We start from the raw sequence: 24,185 nt of genomic DNA, 5'->3' as shown, positions 1-24,185 counted from the left end.
GTTTTATTTAGTTAAATGAAAAAGTAAATGAGCTTAATTATCTGTTTTTCATGTCAGTCCTCTGTGCAATCCTGTTACACTATACAGATAATTAACAAAACGCCCCAAAACTGTATTTTGTTGCACCCTGACCATTGATCAGTACATATTGTTCTGTAAATTAGCACGAGCGGTGTGCTGATGAGCTGCGTAGTCAGCCTCACAGATCCCCTTTTGGAAACGAAGCAATACAATCAATTGATTTGATCGTACGAGGCCAACAGCAACTTTGAGAGCCGTTTATTAGGCAGCTTCTTTTCAAAAACTGCTAATTCCGCGATGGTGTTGAGAGGCAAGGGTGCTGATCCTGAATTCCCTTCAAAACCTTCTCTCTATTCTTTTCAACGGTCCCCTCCGCAATCCCCTCTCCTCTGCGTTGCCGGGTGAGAAACAGCTGCTTCTCTGTTGGCCGACCTCCAGATGGATGACTGAGGAAAGTGAATGGGTTTTTAATTTCACTTGTTAACGCCGCTTTCTCTGTGGTCTCTCCTCCCCGAACCTCCAGTGGAGGAAAATAAGTTGGAGTAGAAAGTGGTGGAACAAACAGAGCCTGATTCGAACATTAAACCTTTTAAATTAAGAGGACGTTGATTATGCATAAGAGGAGCTAGTTTGAAGTGTGTCATTCTTCTTTTGTTGGGTTAATTGATTCCGAAGGGTTTTAATTGAGTATCTCTGAGGAGGGTTGAAGCACAGATGTTGTTCTGCTCCTGCCTGATCAGACCTCCTCCACCGCTGCCTGTTCTTAAACAGCCAAAACCAGAGTGAATGCGAGATGCCTCTGACGAGATGGCCCACAGACCACCATGAAATCCTTATGATTCAACCCTTTTCACATTCACTCTATTGCATTATCGATGCGACCTTTCAGTAAGCCACTACTTCCATCATCAAATGAGCAAACAAGGGGACGGGAGCATTTCAATTACATGTTTTTTTCAGGTGTCTCAGATATTTTGGACTGCACCTGAGATATTCATGTAACAAGCAAGCTTCTGTCTCAACATTTCAGACATCAGAGGACTAAAATATATAGGTAAAAAGGTGTTGACTTGTTGCAGCTATAAGGCTAATGGTGACATCCAACAGACAAGTTTAGCCAAACCTCCTAAAGGTCAGCTTCTATTGTAGACACACTAAAACAAGAGGAGCACGGGTGGGAAACTGCTGGAGTATATAACCCCTGGATGCTTTAAACTGAGTGCCTGCGGCATGCAGATGGATGAGCTGTGACATCCATCCTAAGTAAGATGGATTATAGAGAGCCAGATTGATTTGCATAACAAACTATTTGCTGGCTCTGATGTTTTGCTGCAGAGGTCCAGGTCGACCCGCCAGACGAGGCCCACGGGCTCCCATCACTCCAGGTGATGCGTTTCAAACATCCACTTGCTTCAACATAGTCCAGCTGGGCAGATGAGTGTGGAGGCAGAGGAGTGCGCGTTGTGGCTCGTACCCCCGCTGTCACTTAGTTAACTACATTGGCAAATATCCATCGGGTGAGATCACACGAGACACGAGACAAGACACGAGACGTCAATGACACACTCTGAAATGAATCTGTAGAGCTCTGCGGAAAACAAATAGTGTGACCTAGTGGGGAGAGACAAAGGTCGGGTCAATCAAATGACAACATGAGCAGGAGGAAGCGTCCCGTGCAGCATGCGAGGTGCGCTCTCTTGTGGAGAAACGGCAACATTGCAGTCCACACTGCACCATCGATTCTAAGGTTCATTTCTTCAAAGATACAAACAAATGGATAATGTACAGTTTTTCTCGGTTTGCGACAGTCAACAGGGAACAATTACACGAGAATTTCCCCCACGATTAATAATAAACCATGTGAAAGTACAAGCTTTGAGAACATAGACTTTATTCATTTCATATGAAACTGACACAAAAACTTAAAAAACATACTGACAGGCGCTTCAGCGAACCTTCACAGGGACGAGAGTCTGCGTCGCAGAGACGATCTCATTGGGGACCAAACCGATGGTTGTTACATCTTCACCTCAGTCAGTTGACATCATTCTGAGTATAAAACACAAACCTTCCCAGTGAACCCGCCAGCAGAGGCCGGGATAAGCCTGGGACAGCCGCCACACTATTTTTTGCTTGCAGGCTCCCTCTCTTTCTAAAACCCTCCCTCCTCCTCCTCCCTCCTTTTCTCCTTCATCCAGTTTTCCTTTTTTTTCTGTATTTTTTCTGACCCTTCATGTCCCTGAGCACTCCTTCTCTGATTGGTTCCAGACGTGCCACTGAGCTCTTCTTGCCGACTCAACATTCCACAGCTGGAGACTGCACACAATCACAAACTCACTCACACACTTCTCGTCCTCCCTTCCCCCTCGATCTTCAGTCCAACTCATGCAGCAAAAAAAAAGAAAACAGCTCTGTGAGACACCAAAAGCCTCAGACTAAAACAGCTCCCAGGAATTTCTGCAAGCAGAAAGCAAGAAATGCACTCAGAGGAGTAGAAGAGTTGAAGGCAGGTTAACTAAAAATGTGCTCATTACCCTGCGCAAATGTAAAATGACGTAGCAAAGGAAAAAAAATGTTCTCTTTCAAAATAGTAAATTCCCTTTTAAAACATTCTTTGGCTCTCATATATACAAAAATCATTCACTTGAGGGATCTTTTCCTTTGTGGGGCAATTAGTTAGATTTTTGGCATTATTCCCTTGAAAGTAGAAACATTTCCAAATGTCTTTACCATTCATATTTAAGTGAAAACACATAATAAAACCTGCATCATTAAAAAAGAGGAAAAAAAAGAATAATATCCAAGATAAAACACAGAGAATAGGAATGTGACTATAAAAATTATGAATCAGACATATATCAAACTGCAAACCCCTTTTCATGGTGCATCTTGGGAGAATGGCCGCCGAAAATTGTTGAATCAGCACCAGATTGTACATTAAGAGCCCAAACAAACACAAGTTTGGAATGACTAAAGGCAAGTGGATGACAAAAACTGACTTAGATCAAGATAATAGAAGAAAGTGCCAAAATGTATGCAGAGCCACAGGATGTGAAAAAAACTTTGGAGTACCTAAAAGACAATGTAGTCTACTTAAAGACCAGCTTTCAACACTGAGAACAGAACTCAGTGTTGGTAATGTGCACAATAGTGTCGAGTCCTCAGACGGTCACCACTAACTATAGTCCCCTGTCACCCTCCAAACATTCACATTTGGACGTCTTTGTCCTCTGCTCTTCGACCAGCTGGTGCTGACGTGTCAGATCCGAAAGGAGGAGAGAGGCGGACTCTCACACACCACGCATGCATCATCAGTAACAGTTCCCAACAGCTGCGCAGATAATGACAGATCAATGGGAAGGACACAAATGCAAAAAAAACAAAGACACCTATCAACTTCCAAAAAAATACTGTCATGGCGAAACAGAAGAAAAGAAAAAGGGAATTGGTTTCCATAGAAGACTGTGGCTTTGTATTGAGAAGATAAGAGACAAATGGTTTTAGTTAAGCGTCGACCCGTGGCTGTACTTTTTTCTGAAGGAAATTTACACCGAGCAAAAAATTGACATTGGCAACAGAGGAGATGGTGAGGAGTCATATCATAAAACCAATTTATGTTGAACCTTTCCAGCTGCCGCAATGAACTTAAACTCCCAGTAGATTCGTTCGTGGCCTGAATGAACGCTTCAGAGGGAAAAGCTGTAAATACGGATGGACCTGATTTGTCTGGAGAGAGATCGGTCGAACGGTTAAGTCTTGGCAAAAGAGGATTGAAAAGGCGGGGATTCAATTTAAAACCAATCTGCTGCGCTCTGCACAGCCCCTTCCAAAATACTTTTTGGGGTTTCAAATGACACAACAAAAAACATAAATGCCACGACGTCTGTTCTGAATCAGCCTCTCCTGGGTACGGTCTGGGTCGGGGGTCTGGTTTGGTATCGGTACGGCTGGCTTCCTGCTACTCTGCCTGCTCGTTCAGCTCCATGTCAGATACCAGGATGTTCTTCTCCGCCTGGTCCGCCAGGCTGGAGTTGGTCCGGCTGTAGCGGGCCCCCTCGTAGGACCCCTGGGACCCAACAGTTCGCCGACGGTACAAGTAGATCCCGCCGACTATCAGCGCTACCAGCACCAGGCCCGTCACCATGACAACGATCAGAGTGGGCAGGTGGTTGTCCTTCACTAGGGTTTGGATAGAAGGTAAGCAGAGTAAACCATTTCTTCTGAGTTTGGAGTGAACAGAGTAACGCGGCAGCAGCTAAACACGCTCACCTGTCACAACCGGCTTTTCAACAGCTGAGAAGCAAAGAAAGGACAGTTAGTAAAAAGGGACAACTGATCAGGGACATCATCATATCACAGGCTACTGCTATTATGTAATTACGTATTCACGTGACTTTTTCCATTACTCCAATTCTTATCATTATTAATCCACCATGTTCCCTGCTGTTATTATTGATAATGTTGCCTTACTGCTCTCATTAAAAGAATCCTCTATGTTGTTTTTATTGAATGTGTTACTCTGTAAGGTTGTTCATTATTACAACTCATGTGCTTTTGTCCATCCTGTGGATCCCTGGAAGTGTCATCCTTATGAATGTTTTCCCAATAAAAGAGGGCGGTTTTGGCCGGACTGATGGGACATGAAGTGTGGTATGTTTGCAGACTGTAAAGCCCTCTAGGGGCAGTTTGTGATTTTGGGCCATACTAAATAAATTCACTTGAATGAAATTGTGTTGGCTCTTGCGCATGGATCATTACGCTCAACAAACACAGTGTGCGTGATGAGGGCTTAATTGTTGACAAGCTGGTTTCGTTGACTAACGCGACCAGAGACGGCTCTGAGGATGACGTCCCCCTTGGCTAAAGCGGGCGTCTGTGTTCTTACTCCGAGGCAGCTTGCAGATGACTCCATGTGTGCGGTTTCTGCACGAGCCGGGCTTCCACAGGCCGCTGTTGCTCTGGATCCAGAAGCAGGAATTCGGAGACAGAACAGAGAAGGCCACATCGTGCGTCTCCCAGTTGGTGTAGGACATCTGTGTGTCCTCGCTCCAAACTAGTCCTCTACCTGTACCGGGAACAAATGCACAACACAGAGGAGCGTCAAACAAAACTCAAGCAGAAGTGTTTAGTTTTATGGGAAGATAATGCATCATATCATGCTCTGGCACACATCACTGTTGAGGTTTTCCATATTGGATTCAGATCTTATTCATTTACCAATCGTAATTAAGTACATTACACTCAAATGACCTAATTAAGATGAATTAATTAACACTCTAATTGACAGTAAAAAGGCAATAAATTCAATGTTCTGGGATAATTCTCCTGGCTTTATCTCAATTATTTGACATGAGAGAACCAATTTTAATTAATTTTACCATAGTTGTACATTTCAAATCAGAATCGGTTCCATAAAATCTTTTTATAAACAGCCCAAGAAAAATAAACAGCCTTATTCAAATAGCCGAGCCAAATTATCTGCAAGCCGAGTAAGATCATTTCAATACAAGCAGCCTAACATGAATATACTTGGATTTAAAATGACTTTGGAAAAAGTGAAGGCTAATGAGTTCGCTGCTGTAGAGAGCGATGGAACGGACTGTCTGATGCAATGTGGCTGGACCTTTCACACTGATGCCCAGCCAAGCTCCATGTGCCTGCTCTGCATAGCTCTGGATGTGTTCCCACACGAATCCATTCTCCGTCTCATCCAAGATAGAGAGAAGTTCAGCTCCCACTGCAAAAGACAGAAAAGAGAAAATAACACACGGACGTTGAACAAAAGGCAAATGGGGATTGATAATACGAGGAGCAGTGGTGCTGCTAACCCAATGATCAACACGTCTAAATTTAGGCCTATCGATGCATTTTGTCAATCATGTTTGCGGTGGTGAAGGTCAGAACTGGGTTTCAGTTCAGTATCATGAGCTGCGCCGGCAGCGGCAGGAGGAGAGGTACCTTTTTCACAAGATGCACGCGCGTCCTGCTGCAGTCTAAGACTTTGCAGGTTGAAGGCGTAACAGTGGTTTCTGAAAGACACCCATGACCACTCCCCCAACGAGTGGGGGCACTGGCCGGGGTACATCCAGTCATGACGCACAGGCTCATCTGGCAAAGAGAAATGGCATAGTGGGGGTTTTAGTTTGGTGCAATTTTGCCACATGCTAGATGCTATTACTGCTGTTACATTACACACAGACACACACACACACACACACACACACCACTAATTTGACAGATAGCAGCCTCCAATTTGGCGTCGCAGGGAGTCAAAGTCCACTGGCCGGTAGTGGTCATGTGACCGCATCCAGCCCGGAGATGGGGCTCCCCATCGTTCCAGTTTGAATACGACACTTCCTCGTCACCCAGCCACACGACGCTGCGGCCCTGGAAACGCAAACAATAAGTTGCAATTCAGTGTCGTTTTTTTGTCAGCCAGGAAACGCTGTTGCACCTTTGTGACTCTATTGATTTTATAATAAGATAAGACTGTAAGTCAATGGGCTCACTCCGTAATTGTAGATACCGATCCAGGCAGGCCGGCGCAGGCTGTTGATCAGCAGCGTGAGATAGGCCTGCTGGTAGGGATCCTTAGCCGTGGCAAGAGTCCCATTCAAAGACTCACAGAGGTGCAGGGCGCCGGTCCAGTCCAGACGCTTCTCCACAACCCGGTAGGTCACCCCACCCAGCTCTACTGGCTTCGACAGGGAAGCAGGGATGAGAGCCGGGGCCGCCGGTAGACCCGATTCTGAAGGAACGAAAAAGTCAAACACTTTTGTTTTTAGTTCCAAATATTCTGCACTGCATATTGTGCCCCGGTTCAATATCACACCTTGGGCCCTCTGACAGATGAAGCCATTGCTTTCCATCTCACAGGCACGGGAGGCCCACATGCCAGTGTTCTTCTGGGGGGTGCCATGAATCATCACCACACAGTTTCCCTGATGGAGGACAGTGACATTGTCAGAACAGGAACCGATCGAGGACAAAGCGCTGACATGTGTACAGGTAGGTGGGTGCCGTGGGTACCGGGCCCTTGTCGTGGTGCGGGCCGCTGTTGTCCACTGGCTGCCCGGGAGCCCAGTTGGTGTAGCTGAGTAAACTAGCCTTGGCCCACTGGAAATGACCTTTACAGTCTGATGTCAGAGCCACCCAGAGGTCAACACTGGCATTTTGAAGCAGGGTTGTGACGAATGCTATCAGGAAGACAATCGATGGCATCAGTATGCGTGTGTGTGAACAGTGACAGGTGCACAGACAGTTTAATATGAACATGAAAATATACCAAAACTTTTTCGAATTGTTGATTCTTAGGAGTCTCGTGACACTACACTACAGTGACAGTTGATAATTGATGTTCAAGAGGAGAGGTAAGTTCATTAACCTCCCTGCTTTCGACTTCACACCAGCTGTAGTCTGCTGTAATTACCTTGCTCCAAGTGATTGGACACCACTGCCAGTACACCTCCCTGTGTGTCACATTTCAGCTTGGCTGCAGACCATGTGACTCGGTGTGACTGATCAAAAACTCTGAAACACTACAGAAACACCAGATGTCATTGCGCACATAAAAGAAAATGGGGTTGAGGTTAGTTTTATTAAGAAAAAATTGGTACAGGAAATAAAACAGTAATAGGTACTTAATCTGATGCATTTTCAATATCCTGCATCCTGAATACAACAACACAAAAAGTGCTCTACCTTGTGTCGATGGGACGACCACCCATCGGGACAGCCTGAAGGTGAGTGGGGGGGCGATGGAGTTGGAGGAATGGTGCCGGTGACATTCACTCTCTTGCATATGTAGGGCAGGTCAGAGTGGCATTTTTCATCAGCCCACTCAGCTGTTTTGGGAGTGAAAAATACGAGCTCATTCACCTGCGTGCTGCATGTGATCTCGTCATCTTATCAGGCCTCATATTTGAGTGGTTCCTACCTTCGCTGGAAGACAATTTGACACATCTGCGATCCCGGCTGACCGGGTGCGGCCTCCCGAGGGCCCAGAACACGTAATTGAGCACCGAGTGGTCTGACCAGCGGAAGCGGCCATCGTTTTCATAGGTGTGAAGCCCCAGCCACCAGCTGTCGCCCTTCGCCTTCACCATCTGAATGTGAGAAATAAACTGTGAAAAGGCATGTCGAGGCCTCACACGTCTTTTTTAAACATGCAGGGCTTGAGTGTAAACAAGGCTGCAAGCACATTAAAGACCATGATGAAAATGATCTCACGGGTCGATGCTTGTTCGGTATTTCCGAGGGTGTCGTCCCCTCAAAGCTGGCTCGCCCGCTAAACTTTGACTAATTCATTTTCCATTTTGCATTATATTGACAGAGGTGAAGACGTTTTTGATCAAGTGTGCAGTGCCTTGTTCAAAGTGTTTGCCAGGAACGCTTCCTCCTCAGTGGAGTGGACGGAGGCCAGCGAGGAGTCAATCCAGGAGCAAATCCTCTGGGCCTGGTCCCAAGTCGTGCGTTGGTCAAAAAATTTATACTCGGCCTCCTGGAAGGGAATCCACTCCGGTGAAGTGCCTGACAGATGAGGGATGAAAGAAGGAGGAAAGACGGGATAGGAAGGTTTTCAAATAGGGCCTCGGGAGATCAGTTCAGTATGCTGAGGGAAGTTCAAAGCGAAGACGATGAGACTGACCTTCAGAGATTTCTGGTTGCTTGTCAACGCTACCTGAATTCACACAGACAAGATGAAAGCGTTTTCACGACATGCGCAGTGTTGAGTTAAAGGGAAGGGACTTTCATTGGTTGTAAAAAAGAAGGTCCAGTATTGTACCTTTAGGGATCTTGCAGATCCAGTCCAGCTCAACGTCACATTGCATGGCCAGCCAGGTCATAGTGCCCAGGTCTACTGCAGCGCATTGTCTGAAGTTGTAATCGCTGCGGCCAAAGTTCTGGTATGTGAACTGAGACGCAAGCAAAGAGTAAAAAAGGGGTGCGGCTCAGTACATGTGGACGGTTAGGTTGCGTTTAGTCTTTACTCACGACCAGCCCATCACTCCACTTCCAGCTGCCGTTGTCCATTGGGTTTCTGCGGTTCAGTCCAATCCAGAACCACTGCTGCTCGTGGTCCTCTGACTCCCTATGGGCCACATCATCATCATCAACGTCGTTGATTCGGCGTGTGAAATCAAAGGTCCCCCGTGGTCGACACTCACCCAAAGGCCTCATGGAGGATCTGCACAACAAAGTGTTCCTCCTCGGCGCTGCTGATGCTCAGCAGGTTGGCTCCGTGTCCGCGACAGGACAGGTGCGCTTGCAGCCAGTCCAGCTTCTTCTCCAGCTGGAAAGAGTGAAACACCTGCACAAAAGTAGAATTTGGTGCTGTTTTTTTTGTTAACGACAACAATTTAAAGGACAAATGTCGGTATTTCTGGTATTGTTTTATTCAGGTTACTTTATCATGGCTATTTATTCCAACCAGGTATACATATTGATAAAACATCTGCATTGAATGCTATGTGCTGTATCAAATCTCATAAATACATATTTATATGCCAAATGTTACAAGATGTATCGATGTATAAATGATCAACTTATCAAATTCAGAGTTACATACGAGGTCCAACCAAAACTACAGTACATACGTGTTCATAACCCTGATGAAGTGAATTTAAATGACAATGTTATCATAAGACTGGACATGTTTACACAATGAATAAGTTCTGTGGTCATTTGTGGTCATTTACAAACAATAAACTGAGACACGCGGGGGTGAACCTTGTAACAGTGGTGCAGGTTGCTGTTGCTCTTCCAGCCGCTGGGGCAGGAGCCGCTGAGGCTGGGGGTCGGCTGAGGGACGGGGGGCTCGGGGCTCAGGGACGCGTCCTGGTTTTGACGGCAGAGGAATTTCGCCTTTGAGGACACGCACGCCTTCACCTCCCACAGACCTGTTGCGAAGCCCGTTGCCATGGACACGCAGCCGCCGCGGACGCTGACTGAAATAAATACAGGGTGACGGGTAGGTGAGTGGAGAGAAAGAGACGCTGATGAAATGTGCGGAAATAGAGGAAAGGCAAAATAAATGGGGAAAAGTTGTTTCTTACAAGGCAATTATGAATGCATCATTTGCTGCAGACCTTGGTTTGTGTTTTTATTATTGTACATGTATCTAAGATATGTCCACTGAAGCTCATATAAATACTCTTTTCTCCTAAAATAACAAATATAGGTGTTGTGTTTAAACTGCAACTGTGGCCTCATAGGTGCAACCTGCGGGGGAATTTCATATACAATGAAAGTTCATACTAGAAATGTGACCAGAACCTGAAATTGAGCAACAAAGTGCCGCTCTGATCTGTGCCGAGGTAATACGGTTCATATCTCCGGCTCTTTCCGTGACTCTAAAGCCAGAGAACTGCTTTTTGCATCACCAGGTCTGGTTTAGAAATGTAATCAAAACTAGCATGACTTTTCCCAGAAAGCAGTCTCCTGTGTGCTGCCTCATTCAAAACACTAGGGAACAATCCAGTTTCTTCTGAGTAGATTCGATCCAGAATGGGCTCCGGTTCAGAATGGACCTCGTGTTGAGGTTAACTCATCACAGACACAGGAAGTCGATCGGGAACAGACGTTCTGCGATCATGTTGGCACTTTCCCCTCAGTGGATCATTTACATCCTCGTTGACGTGTGTTTCCTACCTGGCTGGTCCCGGTTCCAGTTGGTGTAGGACACTTCATCCCCACTGAGCCAGTGGAAAGAGCCGCGGCTGCCCTGGTCATGCAGCCCGATCCAGAACGAGTCGCCAGAGCGACCAAACACAAGGCTGTTGGCGAAGGCCTGCTCGAACCTTGAAAGATTTACAGGGGCTTTTAAAAAGGAAGCGCAGACGAGGCACAGCGATGTCTTTGTGTGTGTCTCGGTTGTTTGTGTGTTGTTGTTCGCACCTATTGGTGATGGTGACAAGGGCGGCTCCATGTTCCTCACAGGACTTTCTGGCTTCATCGAAGGTAAACAGATCCTCTCCCACCCAGTAACAAGCTGGGCTGTGCCACTTCCAGCCCTGAGCGGAGAGGAGGAAAATGAAATAGAAAAAAATAAAAATAAATCACAAACCATTAAAAAAAGGCAACCATCTTTGAAGACTAAAAAAAAGCTAATTCAATCATTTAAAATCTGGATATCCAGCTTCAGTTATTGAGGCAATACAGAGCACTTAAGGAACATTAAAGGGAAATGGATAACAGACTTAACACCAAACATTTTGCACGTAGAGACCAAGTAATCAAAGACAGACCTCAAAGATATACAAGTAAACGACAGCTGAAGCATCCGCCTCTGAATTGTTAAAAAAAATCTATAAACATAAAGCATGTCTCTCAGAAAGTGCTTGACAGTCAAAATAGAAGTGAGTCAGTTTTTACCAGTCGACTGGCTCTTAAGGCGCAGACTAAAGAGAACGCGTCCAGGCATGCATAAATAACTTTGCCTCAACCCCCCGACAGATCGCGTAGGCCGGCTTCAGTTGTCGACGTGTACAGATGCAGAGAACAGCCAACACACAAAAGGCCACAAGCAGGGAGGTTTTGCAAGACACTGTTGTCAGAATCAGTCTACGGTTTTGTATGAATAAACTCAACCTTTTGCACAATCATCTTTGGCATCTGGACAAAAGAAGTGTCGACTAGCGAGTCTCTGATTGTGTCTGTCTGCTGACAGGTAGTGTGCACTTTCTTTTAATGACATAAGCTACCTGCTCTGGTGGAAATTGATGCATTGAGAATAATAGAAGTGAACTAAAAGCCAAAAAGGGTAAACGGCGAGCTAAATCTCTGTAAAGCCCAGGAAGTGGTAGATTCAAGGGATGATTCTCTGTGGTTTCACCAATCAGAGCGACGGTGTTTTCAATATAGCGCCACAATTTGTTATTAAATATAATATTGTTTTGCTGTCGTTCCTTGAGAATTTCATGTTCTAGAAAATCTACAGTCTTTAAACAGTTAAATAATCCCCCAGAAAAGAGCCACTACTCCACTTCACTTATTGTGGGGTCTCCATGGCGACGGAGCGAACTAAAGCAGCTGTTCGCGCCCCAGGCAGCCTCTGACTGCACAGATCGTTGTCGTCGCATCGCTCTGTCCAACACTCGTCTAATGAGCAGGATACCTGACAGCGTCACACAGTGATGAGAAATCATTTCTTTGAGTAATGAGTCCAGCGCTGGATTGGGGGGGGGGGGTGTATGTGCGGTCAGCAGGTTTTCTGTCATCCTCGTTTCACACTGTGTAAGACTGAGCGCACCGCCTCGGGGCGCCGCAGGATAACGTGCCGAGCGACCCCAGTGGCGCTGCCGCCCATGATGCCTCGCTCCCCAGGGAGACGGGCGAAGATGCGTTACACCAAACAAAGGGTTATACAGCGAGAGCTGAATGTGGCAGCGGAGGGTCCACGCGGCTCTCCGCTAGGCAAAAAATACAACACTGCACAAGGTCACAAAGATACACAAACACACACTTTATTTTCATTTCTAATAAAGGATTGTCCACATTAGTCTCACGTTACTAAAAAAAACCTGTTAAGTGTTAACTTGGACAGTCAGCATCGGCAGTTATGGTCAGGTAGGGGCAGGTCCGGCATGAGAGTCTCATGTGGAAAGACGATTAAGGGCTGAAATCATAAACAGATATAGAGGGATTCTCCAGATGGTGATTTATTTCACCATGTGGGTTAAAGTAGTCAGGCCATATGGAGCATTTCTGTTGAACGTACCAAATACCCGTGTTGAATGAAAAATACATGTTTTAACTAATTTTATTGGGTCGGTGGAGCTGTGACTTGGGGCGGAAAGTTGACCCTGCATGATGAAGGAGAGCTCCGGAAAAAAAGGGGTCAAATGTGAAGGAAAGGCTGAATTAGTTAGAATAATAACTATGCCCCCAGCAACACCACAGACTGTCAGCAGCTGGAATAAGAGCACAGAAATACTACAGGAGATCTGAAAGGAGTCTTTGTGGAGTAAAACGGTGACATATAGAGAAGACAAAATATAAAAGAATTGTGTATGTGTAATGTGTAGCGGCACAAATAACTAACAGGAGTAAGATACGTAAAATAGAGAATCCTCCCTGACCAGTCGGATACGACCATCAATAACGGTTCTCAGGGGGCTTCTGCCTGCCTCTCCTCCAGCACAGAGTTTCAAATCTCGCGTTCAAACGTAGCTCCTCCCAGGTTGGACAACATGACATTCCTTTCTGCCCGCAGGCTTTTTTATGACCCTCTCCCCCCTGGACAAATCTAAAAAATATCTCTCACTGAGCCGACCAATCCCATTTCACTTAATATTACAATACCGATCACACCTTTGACCTAAAGTTTCTCCCTGTAAACATAACATAGCATGCATAATATCATTAAGAGCTGATACACTCGAATCGCGACACATCTTAAATCATCATATTTGATTACATCTTTACGTTTATCTATTATGTTTAACCGATTTGATATGGTTCAAAATAAAAACCTTCATTGAGGAGAAAATATGGAAGAACTCCATCAAGGAAGGTTGAATCATCCTTCCCCCAGGCTCACCTTTAGCTTTACATTCTGGCAGGATGTCTTGTGTACAGTAATGAAATGACTTATGTAGATATTCATATATATTCATATTGCAGACATTAATCTAACATAATAATATAATGACCACAAATGTAATGATGCATGTAACAATGAATGCAAACCAATAGAAGGAGTGATACCTGTTTGCAGTCTTGGTGCTGTGGACTCCCTTCACTCTTTGTTCCCGGTTTCTTACAGATGGAGGGCAGAGTCAGATTACACGGGCTGTCATCCCAGCGCCCCTCCTGCACGAGTAAAGCAAGACACAAAGAAACGAGAGACAACACAGCTGTTAACTATAAACAAACAAAGGAGACCCGCTGTCAGCGAGAGTCCCTTTGTCCGTTTGAGGGTCCATTTGAGACTTTGAGGGTCGGTGTGAAGGTGAAGGGGTTCACTCACGGCTCCCCAGATGGACACACAATCCTCCTGGGTGTTGCGGAAGTTGTTTGGTTCAAAGGGGTGCCAGTAGGTGAAGATGACGGGCGTGTGGTCAGTCCATTGGAAGTCCATTTGCATATCGGTGTCATGGAGCCCGATCCATAGCTGGTCGATATCTGAGTGTTTCAAGCCATTTTGAGGTGTTTTACTCGAGTAAAAGCAGCAACTAAACAAGTACAAGCATGGATTTAGAGAGGGTGAATCTAAGTAAGTAAACGCACACACGTTTTACCATTAACCTTGATGAAATGGGTTAAAATAGGGACACAACGATGACCATAATATGAAACTGAGGTTCCTTGGAGCGATTCCATGACCTAAATACTAGATTCCGTATCCCATGTGCTGTTTCTCAGCTCAGGGAAAAGAGTGAACGCCTTAGTTTCCACTACATTTCAGCTTGCTAGAGAGATGCAGGCGTGCATTTTTTTATGAAAAAAATGTAAACAAATCCCTCGCAAAGATTGATTCATCATTTTTCTTTTTTCAGTCTGAAAGGCTAAAAAAATCTAAAATATCGCAGCATTTTGCTACCGTGTATATTAAAAGAAATAGAAGAAATTATAATCTTCGTTAGTTACACAAACTCTATTGTGAGACTTTTATTTTTTCAGAAAAACTCCTAATTTCCACTACCAGTGGGTTTTGTGTTATAAACAACAAAGTGGATTTTAACTGAGATAATTTCATTACATTTCTGGCTCACATTAGCAATCCAGTTCAGAAGAAAAGCTAAAAGGGTAATTATTAAAAAAATGGACAAATGACCTTTCATCAGGTTGCGGATGGTGAACTCCAGCTCAGGTAGGGTGTGGATGCTGAGCAGGTTGGCCTCCATCCTCTGACAGGTCTTCTGAGCTGAATCCCAGTCAATCTTCTCAGAGGTCAACTTGTAGCAGCCGGCCTGGAAGGCCTGCCAGCCCACGTCACACTCATATTTCTCATCATCCGCCCACGAGTCTGTGGGAGCAAGAAAAAAGATGAAAACCATCAAACTCTGAACGCACTGCACCTGCTGTAAAAACGTCTAAAAACTGACCAGTGGTGAAGGGGTCCAGAGTGGCATTGGGCCTCTTCTTACAAACGTAGGGCAGAGCTTCAGAACAATCGCGGTTTTGCCAACGGCCCGATGACTCGGTTCTTATCACAGCACAGTTCTCCTCCTCGGCATGGTTCGGTTGTTCTGAAGGAGGAGAAAAAGAAAACAAACTCTTCAAAACGCCATTATTGCCGCGGCACCCTTGTTCAAGGTATTTAGCCCCCGGATGCTCCACTGTAAAAAGGGTTAAAGACTGCAAATGAAATGCGAGGTTTTTAGTTTAAATGGGTATTTAAACTCAAAACATTGTGTTACTAAAATCAGCCACTACGTTCGTTCAGCCTTCTGAAGACCAGAGAAACACAAGCTTTCAAAAAAGCCCAAAAGGTTGAATGTTTTTTTACAGTCTGACCTGACTCCCAGTTGAGATATTTGAGCGGTGAGGAGTCGGCCCATTGCCAGCCCCCATTGATGTCCAGGTCATTGAGGCCAATCCACAAAGCAGCACTGTAGCCGGTCAGGAAACCTAAAACGGCGGAAAGACGTCTTTCTCAGATGTTTCTTAAAAACATGTTTTTTTTCCCGTGTCATTTAAACGAAGACCTTATAAGAAAACATTTAATACTGTGCTTCCGCTCAGGCCAAACAACCTCTCCTGTGTCATGATTTCAACTGTGAACAATGTACTGTACAATTGTTATATAACAATGGACTACTATTGGAAAAAGGGTCTAAACAAGTCAATTATTCCTGCTGGTGGAGTTAATGTGAATACATTTCATCGCTTTAGATGAAGGGGTCAACCAAACAACTAGAAACTCTATATTTTGGTTTTATTTTTAAATTAAATTTTTCTCTCTCTTTAATCTTCTCCAATATATCAATAATTATTATCTAACTGAATTCTCAATGTTGATTATTTTTTGCCATCTGCCTATACCCGAGGTTCTATTTGCTGCAGGAGGCTACAAGACCCAAACGCACGCGTTGACCTCACCGTTGATGTACGTCTGCTCGTGCAGCTTGGTGATGCTCAGCAAGTCGGCTCCCTGCTGCTGGCAGCTGATCCTCGCCTCGCTCCACGACAGCGTCGCCTGGAAGTTGAACTGGTAACAGCTGTCCGTCAGAGGGTCCGTGTCCCAGAATGTCTCGCAGCCAGTGCCTGACAGCGAGGGAAGGAGAAGGGCGGGGCGGAGGCAAACGGTAAGGTTTAACAGTTGGGCGAGAGGGCGTTGTTGTGGAGAAGCGGGGGCCAATTTATAGGGCGTGGCCCGTCGCTCCGGTCCAAAAGCGATGACTCACTCTTCACAGGACAGAAGCCCCAACGCTCGTCTTTGCCGTAGTCGTGCGTGGTGGCGCACCACAGGTGACCGTCCTCGCGCCCGATGCCCGTGCAGTTGTGGAACCACTGGCCGTCGTACAGGAAGGGCAGATAGCAGGGGCGGCCGTGAGAGTTCCCCTGGATTGTGTAGATCTCTGGGGAGGAAAAAAAAGGGGGAAAACCTTTGAATCCCTGCACGCCGCAGGAGAGTCCCGCCGTGCTCGTGTTGCCTGAAGTTGCGGCTCTGAACTGCGCTGAACTGAAATGCCGCATCTGTTTTCCCAGTCGACTTGTGTAATCAAACACATGGGGAACAACAGAGGATGATGTTACAGTCAAAACAGCGATGTCAAATAGTGGTCAGCCCGAGGAAGAAGAAAGAAAACAAAAATAAAGCAGCTTATCAGAAAAATGCTGTTATGGACTTACTTTAAAAACGGAATGATCAGCTTTCATTTTGAAAAAAAAAAAAAGATTAGATCAACATATTTGAATTCCATAGCGACATCTTTCTGCACCATGCAAGTTTAATCTATAAACTACTCTGTGTATCTATGTTTCTACAGTCTAACAAAACACCCTAAGGTCGCTGTATTGGTCTCCAGGTTCCAAACGTACAGTGTGACCTGAAGAAAAGAGCAACATGGAGAGGCAGAGGCTGGATGAGTAGAGTTACCAGGGCGAGTCAGGCCAACGGAAAGTAGGGCAGACATGTTGAACGAGGGAGGAAAGATCTGTGAAGCTCCCTCCCCGACTTCCCTCTCTACTCTACCGCTGACTGGCTGCAGTGGAGTTGCTACTCCGCTGACTAATGTCGGAGGCATTCCTCTCTGGCGGCGAGTTACCTCGCAAAGAAACTCGTGAAGAGTCGGCACTTGAGGAGTTGAAAATGTCTAAGCGCCCAATTCCCTCCAGACATGTTCTGTTCTTACGTCTACGGCAGATCTGGCTTTAATTGCAGGGAAGCGGAGCCCGTTTTGCCGTTGACTCCGCATGAGAGGCTGAGCCTCGCCGTTGGGTTTGTTAGTGAACAGACGTGACATTTGATATTGGTAAGACTGGTAGTGATGGAGGAAATGAGGCTTAGCTGTGAACCACCCTGGTTTAATCTGCACCGAAAACTGTACGTAAATACAGATATTCTCGAGGGAAAGGACAACTCGCCGTGTTTACTGCAGTTTACAAACGCCGGCAGGGTTTTCTTTGGCTTTCTGACTGGCAGTCAGCCACTTGTCCTCAAAGATGCCCTGAAAGTAACATCTTTCTAAATCCATTTGATCCGATACAGCTGTGGCACTGAGGCAGCACAACATACAGGAAAGGAGCAGCTCACTGGGTCACTGTATGAGGCTTTAAACACGCACCCAATGGGTGAGGTTCAGTTCTTGTTTGTTTTTTTGGTTTTCCTGGTTTAGGTGTATTATTTTTCTGGTTTGTTATTACTGAAGAGTATTTTTGTTACAGTATATCACAGCGGGTCTTTTGACAATAAGTAAATGTTATTTTTCCATCGGCGTAGTGCAGAAAATAAGCTCTGTGCCAAACAAACGTCCACCATTCTTACAGACTCACATTTTCTTTGGTGATCACTAGTAGTCTTTTTGAGACGTGAATGCAATCGGCAGATGTAAAAAGCTAACCGCAGGTAACAACCAAACAACACCACATTGGCATGATTTAATTGTAGGTACGCTACACAAAAACCTTCACACTTACCACAAAGTGGTACACTCAACTATTACTTTAGAAATATTTAGATATTTTCTTATCTTGATTCTTTTAGTCTTTGGATTATTACTTTTATCACATCCATTTTTTCTGTTGCTGCATTTTAAATTGAAAATACCACAAAAACAACTTTGATTAGTGAAGTGGGTCTTTCATGTATTCTATTGTTGATACAATATTCTATGTTGCTCAGGATTTGTGATTTAAAAAGTTTAGAAAGTTCGACTGTCACCTGAAGAATCCAAATTTTGCAAATCTGATCTTCTCTGATTACAAGCACACTCACCGCGATATGTTTTAGAGCACAGGTCCTGCCCCCCACCATGCAGCGTCCACTTGAGATTTGGAGCAGAGGAGCTTAAGGACATGTTCCAAAAGGTGGGTATGGGAATGTAGTTGTTAAGGTTGTCCAACACCTGGTCACAGTTCCAGGTCCAGTGTACTCTGGGAGGCTCGCGGTCGCAGGTGTACACGCCCAGAGGAGACTTGTCCAATCTGGAGGTGACATTCCCAGTGGTCACGCCCAGGCACAGGGAGGAGCCCAGGTTGAACAGGCGACCCCGGGTCACCCACTTCCAGCGCTGGTTCGCTTCCTCGCAGGACGTCGACAAGGTGAGGGAGTGATCCCGCACTCCCAGGCAGGCCTTGGGGCCCCCATTGAAGAAAGCGAACTCGTCAGAGTCCAGCGGCCCTGTGCAGACGGAGGGAAACAACGGCATCAGTCGATGGGGTTGATTGAAACGAGGTTGCATGCTAGCAGCTAATGCAGCAAGAGAACGGGTCAGCAGACAGATCAATATGTCCAATAACGGTCGCAGCGCTGGGTTAGAACTAGTTTGAATTGTGGCCTTGGATGTTCCTGCATTATACGCTTTAGTGGTATTAATAATAATAATAATAATCCTGTAAAACCCTGCACACATTTTGTAGGAATCTTATGCAATGAACTGTGAAAAGTAGTGTTTTTAATTAAAGTTTAGTGCACCAGGTGTCAAGAATGCATTACTCAAGGTTGGACCTGGATTCGCCTTTCATCTTGTTCAGTACATTTTGCGATGCCCATTGGCCCTTGTTGGTCTGTAGGGTGACTGTGATACATCTGATCCAAATAACTGTCTGAATTACGTTGAATTAAACAAATACCGATGCTTCTATTGGTCTTGTTTCAGTGTAATGCTTGGAGGAACTATAGCTGCTGTGAGGTGTGGAATTGGACACCTTTGCAGCAAACGTTTGCAAAACACTGAGAGATACGGAAAAAACCCGTAGAACTTGACACATTCAGAGCAGTGGCTGGACGCCAGCCTCACTGACAGGAATACAGGAACAAAACACAACTCCCTTTTATTTGAAAATGTATGCGGCTTTCCTGTTGTCCTCCCCCCCCCCCACAATTATTTTACTGACCGATTGACTGATTCAAAGATTAGTTACCTAGAAGCCAGTATCGTGAAAATACTGGTGGTGTGTTGATGTGAGTCTGTGCGAAGCCGCAGGATAGAAAGTCAAGAGTGTAGGAGGGATTCTAAATTAAGAGTCGCTAAAATACACACAAATCCCTTCTCTAGGCCTAAGATGTAAGGGGAGCAAAAATGAGACCCTCAGCATTCCTACTCGGCCGGCTCGTGAGAGTGGCCAGGAAGTGGGGAAGGTAGGAAAAGATCACTGGGCATTTTGCTGAAAAAAAACAACTCTCCTATGTGGACACTTCAGTCTGCGGCGTTTCCTGACTCTAAGCTTAAACACTCCGAACCTCCAGCGCCGCTTTTATAGACACGGAGACAACAGAGTCACATCGAGAGCCCCATAAAAACTCCCTCCAATCTGGACCAGGCGACGCACACGCCCCCTTCTTGCACTCTGCGGTTGAGTTTCTCAGAAGTAGCGTGAGCTCATTTGGTCCCCAGCAAACACAGAAGAGGGAAGCGGTGCCACAGAGGTTCGGCAGCGTTTTGGAAAGGCTCTCTGTGGTGCGATCAGGTGTAATCAATCGAGCGTGCCATTTAAAAAAAAATAATTGTAATCCCTTTTGCAGTAACACCCAGTTGTTGGGCTGTAAAGCTCACTGCGAGTTCATTGTTTTAAATCATGACAGATTCAAACCACTCAACTCAACACTCAGTTGCTTTGGTTCAAGGGTATCATGTGTTTTTATGAGCCAGATCAAATGTAAAAAAAAAAATACAATTTTGAAAACACACGGAAATTCACGGGAAGTGGAAAAACATTCAAATCTGAATATTATAATAATTTTTTGATTACAAATTGAATATTAGAACTGGAGTTTTTGCGAGGGGGAATCTTGCTTAACAAATAGTTGAATTGACTTTCTGTTGACTGACCGATCGCAAGCATTATATTTTGCGTCCTCAAGATAGCTCATATAAACCCTCTGGGACAGGCTTGTCCTCAGTTGGCTGCTGCAATTCATCTCTACTCTGCAATTACAGTGGGGTGTCTACCACAACACACAATAAGATGTTGATCTACTATAATCTTAGCTCAGGATTTAATTACACCGTTTTTACTCAATACAAGTAAAAACTTTTCATAAACTCGCCGTAGCCAGAGCTAGACAATGCTGGCTTGCTTTCAAGAGACAAGGCGCACATGCCAGTAAATCGGTCTTATGCCGTTTTGCCACAGTGGGGATTAAAGCCACCTTTAAAAATAGACCACACTGCCGGCTCAGATGGTGCATATGGGAAGGTTTTCACACCAGAACAAGCCCGGTAACAGTCAGCATCACTGTAAGTGTTGAGTAAAGATCGGTGTTAACATAGTGACCGTATCAGACGGTCCTGGCGACAGCTTTTGAACCGGCAGACAACCTGAAGCTGCAGTTCCAGACAGCGAGAAGCCAAATCAAAGTTTTAATTCCAGTCTGAAAGGGACACGGGTGGATGTTTGATGTGAGGGAAAAACCCGTGGGGGCAATCAGAGGGAGTGCAGAATTCACGATTAACCGTAAGCCATTGAGCTCTGTGAAAGTTAAGCCACAACAGCTCTCCTGCTGGGATCTCATCCTCTTCTTTGGCCTGTCAACCGCCTAAAACTTCTTTCAACACCGGAGACAGTTTCCTGCTGAAGACAGGGTGGAACTCACTGGCAAAGACATGCGCCGAGAGATATTCCCAGAACCTCCACCTCCGCAGTTCTGTTGGACCATGTTTGAGGACAATACCCGAACGTGGGTGTCAAATAAACAGAAAATCTCGGTTTTAGAAATGAGGAGTTTAACAAACTTCTCCATATCACATTGTTTGGTGGAGTGTCACTCATTGCTGATGGCATATAATTAAAGCGTTCCTCTATTTTATACACTAATGCAGAGCGATAGATGGCATCTATCCTGTAACCCTCTCCTTATTTTGACAGATGTATGATTTTTTTTTATTTTTTTTATTCCTTTAACTGACCACTGTGATAATGTGGCAAACAACAAGGCAGGAAATTCCAGCCTGCTGTGTTTGTTTCATTGGAGTTTAACGGTGGTCCGGCCTCTGAAGCAACCCGAACTGTGCAACCTCATCCAATGAAGTGAGGGAGAGGAGCAGCGTCACTCCGAAACAGTAACTAGAACCTTTGCAGTGTGCATGAAATTTAGAAACCAAAGTGCAAACTGTAGAAAGCGTTGTATCGTCCGCACACTGAAGTAAAAGTATAACAACTGTGAGACAGTAAACGCCTCCTGCTGCTGCCTCCAAAGATATATGGGAAACTCATTTTAAATCCTACGTTAGATGTTCGTCGTGCCCAAATAAACTCAAAATTAATTAAAGTTTCATGCAGTTCCGCCAGTCATCAATCCAAGAGAGAAGATTTCCTATAAATCATCTTGTATCATCAATGTAACCCTGTTTCTTTCCTTCGATGATTTCCATGAGATATAATTCAGAACTGCACAAAACTCTCATTAAGTCACAGCGGAAAAGTTCATGACAACAGCTCCTCCATTTGGTCCAAAAGAGATTGAAAGGGGATTTTTTAACTTTGGCACTGAGGGAATTTGATGGCAGATGGTCGCAAGTCATCTGAAAGTTGCGAAACTAAGCCTCGTCAAAAAGGAGCTCAGGATTATTCCGGATGCAGCCGTATATTGTACGAGATACCAAGTAAACCTACACGATCTTGTTATTTAAATCTGACTAACTCTGCACATTGTCTTCACTGCTCTCTGCAGTGTTCAATACTTAAAATTCACCGGATGGACTTTTATCTCTCATTCTGTGCCAAACAGAGAGACCATGCCAAACTTCTGTTGCAGTCCACCTCATCATGTCATTAACTCGTGGAAAGGTCACCGACAGTGAGCCAGGTACGCTGGAAAAGACTTTCTAGAACTTAATGATTTGGTCAATCTAATATTTACCCTCCACAGCATCCCATAACGTATTATGGTCCACAGGACCAGACTGGATGTGTTAATTACAGCCCGTACCAGGGAGGTTAAGGTCACATCTGCCGGCAGGCTGCCGAATGGAGCGTCATCCAGGTTTACATTGCGAGCAAGCCGAGTGGGCAAAAAGCAGAACAACACAGAGAAAACCCGAAAAAAGAGCACGATGCTGTCGGCTTGAAATAAACTTAAAGTACACAAATAGAAATCACAATAGAGGCAGTACGCCAGGAGCCACTTCCCTACTGCCCCCCCCCCCCTCCCCTCCACATCTGGTTCCACTCACTGCGTGGACTTTTGGTTCGTGGCATATCGAGGCACCGAATCCCGAATACGCAGATATTCTCTCAGTATCTGCTTTATGAGGCGTTTTCTTACCGTTACGAGGACAAACGCATGCAGACTAGATCTCTTTTTTGGTTTTGTTTTTACTTTTACATCAATGCAGTGAAGCAAAAGTTCAATTTTCTCACCCGCAGCGCCGCCCTTCAGTTCCACACCGAGGATGAATAAATATAAAGTGCATTTGTAAAATGTAAATTGCCCGTTTGTCCATGTTGTCCTCGATCCCTTGTTTCGGTGTCGGCCGTTGCCTTGCATGCTCACGACTGACTTACAACACGCGCACGCACGCACGCACACACACACACACGCACACGCACGCGCGCACGCGCGCCGCAGAGAAAACAACAACCAAACGGAGGCGGAAAACAGGCGAATGAGGAGCAGCGGCGGCCCGCGGAGCTTCACCCCGACGACGGTGCTGCGGAGTTGGTGGCGAGTTTTTGGCCGCTCGAGCTCCGTCCGCCTCTCAGTCAGGAGAGAGTGAAATGAATGGAGCGGCGTCAACGTGTGTGTTTGACGGGTCCCAACGTGAGGTGCGCGGACCTCCAGGCGCCGCTTTGTACCGCGGTACACAGCGGGACAGTAAAACACAACAGTGCTAATGTTTATAAAATTTAATACAACTAAGTATTTTGTATTTATTTTTATTTCACATTTCCTTTGTATCCAATGATATGTGTTTGAGAGTCTTTGAGAGCTTTGCCTCGTTTTCAATAACACTCAACATGATTTAAGGCCTTAATGCACAAGGAGCATGCAAAAAATATGTCGTTTTCGGATTTTTTTTTAAAATGTATTATTATTTCAGGTCTATTTTGTCTGCATTTAAAAAAATGTTTTTGCATGTTTGTCTTGAGTTGCAAATTAGCTACAACCGAATTTTCCCAGGTTCAAGTTAAGATGCATTGGGTGGAAGTGGGGGAAGTTTCCGACAGGTTGCCTGAAGTGTGGCTTCGACCTCAGATTGCGAGGAGCAACAGTTGGCCATTCCCTTCGGATTAGTAGAGGGATTGTGGAAGTTTGCTGATCGATGTTTTTATTGGATGAAGACGACTTACGACTCGGGACTGTGGGGTCCTGCTGGGGCTGTTGCTAGGAACCAGCCGGCCCTTATGTGACAGGTGGGAAAGTCGGGGCAGTATTCCAGCATGTTTTCAGTCCATCTTGGTCCCTGTCGTAGTTGTCCCTTGGGACGAATTCTGTTTGCAATTTTCATGGACCAAATCTCAAGGCAAAGCCAGGGGCCGGACAGTCTGGTTCGGGGGGGGACCACATAATTGCTTCTCTTTGCCGACAATGTGAGTCTGATGGCTTCATCTGAGAG

General features: G+C 45.4%; 1 protein-coding gene across 1 annotated transcript; it reads right to left on the bottom strand.

Annotated features, from left to right (window-relative positions):
- Positions 1-1,895: 1,895 nt before the first annotated feature.
- mrc2 (mannose receptor, C-type 2) lies at positions 1,896-23,398 on the bottom strand. Its single transcript, XM_040191995.2, has 29 exons — positions 22,990-23,398; positions 18,404-18,808; positions 16,371-16,544; positions 16,066-16,230; positions 15,481-15,594; positions 15,069-15,212; positions 14,798-14,989; positions 13,991-14,145; positions 13,729-13,833; positions 10,918-11,033; positions 10,672-10,820; positions 9,751-9,968; positions 9,189-9,331; positions 9,016-9,112; positions 8,807-8,936; positions 8,669-8,701; positions 8,387-8,550; positions 7,958-8,126; positions 7,723-7,865; positions 7,451-7,559; positions 7,051-7,217; positions 6,854-6,962; positions 6,531-6,769; positions 6,246-6,408; positions 5,980-6,129; positions 5,645-5,758; positions 4,907-5,086; positions 4,291-4,314; positions 1,896-4,200 (listed from the first exon to the last, which is right to left on the bottom strand). Exons 1-29 carry the CDS (start codon positions 23,114-23,116, stop codon positions 3,980-3,982), a joined length of 4,419 nt encoding a protein of 1,472 aa, XP_040047929.2. The 5' UTR covers positions 23,117-23,398; the 3' UTR covers positions 1,896-3,979.
- Between the last annotated feature and the right edge of the window lie 787 nt (positions 23,399-24,185).

The sequence above is a fragment of the Gasterosteus aculeatus genome, chromosome 11 (assembly GCF_964276395.1).
Source record: "Gasterosteus aculeatus chromosome 11, fGasAcu3.hap1.1, whole genome shotgun sequence".
NCBI classification, from domain to species: Eukaryota; Metazoa; Chordata; class Actinopteri; order Perciformes; family Gasterosteidae; genus Gasterosteus; species Gasterosteus aculeatus.
This window is presented reverse-complemented; position numbering and strand designations above follow the sequence as displayed.

What these genes read in the sequence shown, in the direction of transcription:
- mrc2 (XM_040191995.2), bottom strand. Translation starts at nt 23,116, where the DNA reads ATGCAAGGCAACGGCCGACACCGAAACAAGGGATCGAGGACAACATGG. An exon ending in CTGGAACCGGGACCAGCCAG is followed by an intron (nt 9,969 to 10,671) that starts GTAGGAAACACA and finishes TATTTATTTCAG; the next exon opens with TCAGCGTCCGCGGCGGCTGC. An exon ending in TGCTATCTGTCAAATTAGTG is followed by an intron (nt 6,130 to 6,245) that starts GTGTGTGTGTGT and finishes TCTCTTTGCCAG; the next exon opens with ATGAGCCTGTGCGTCATGAC.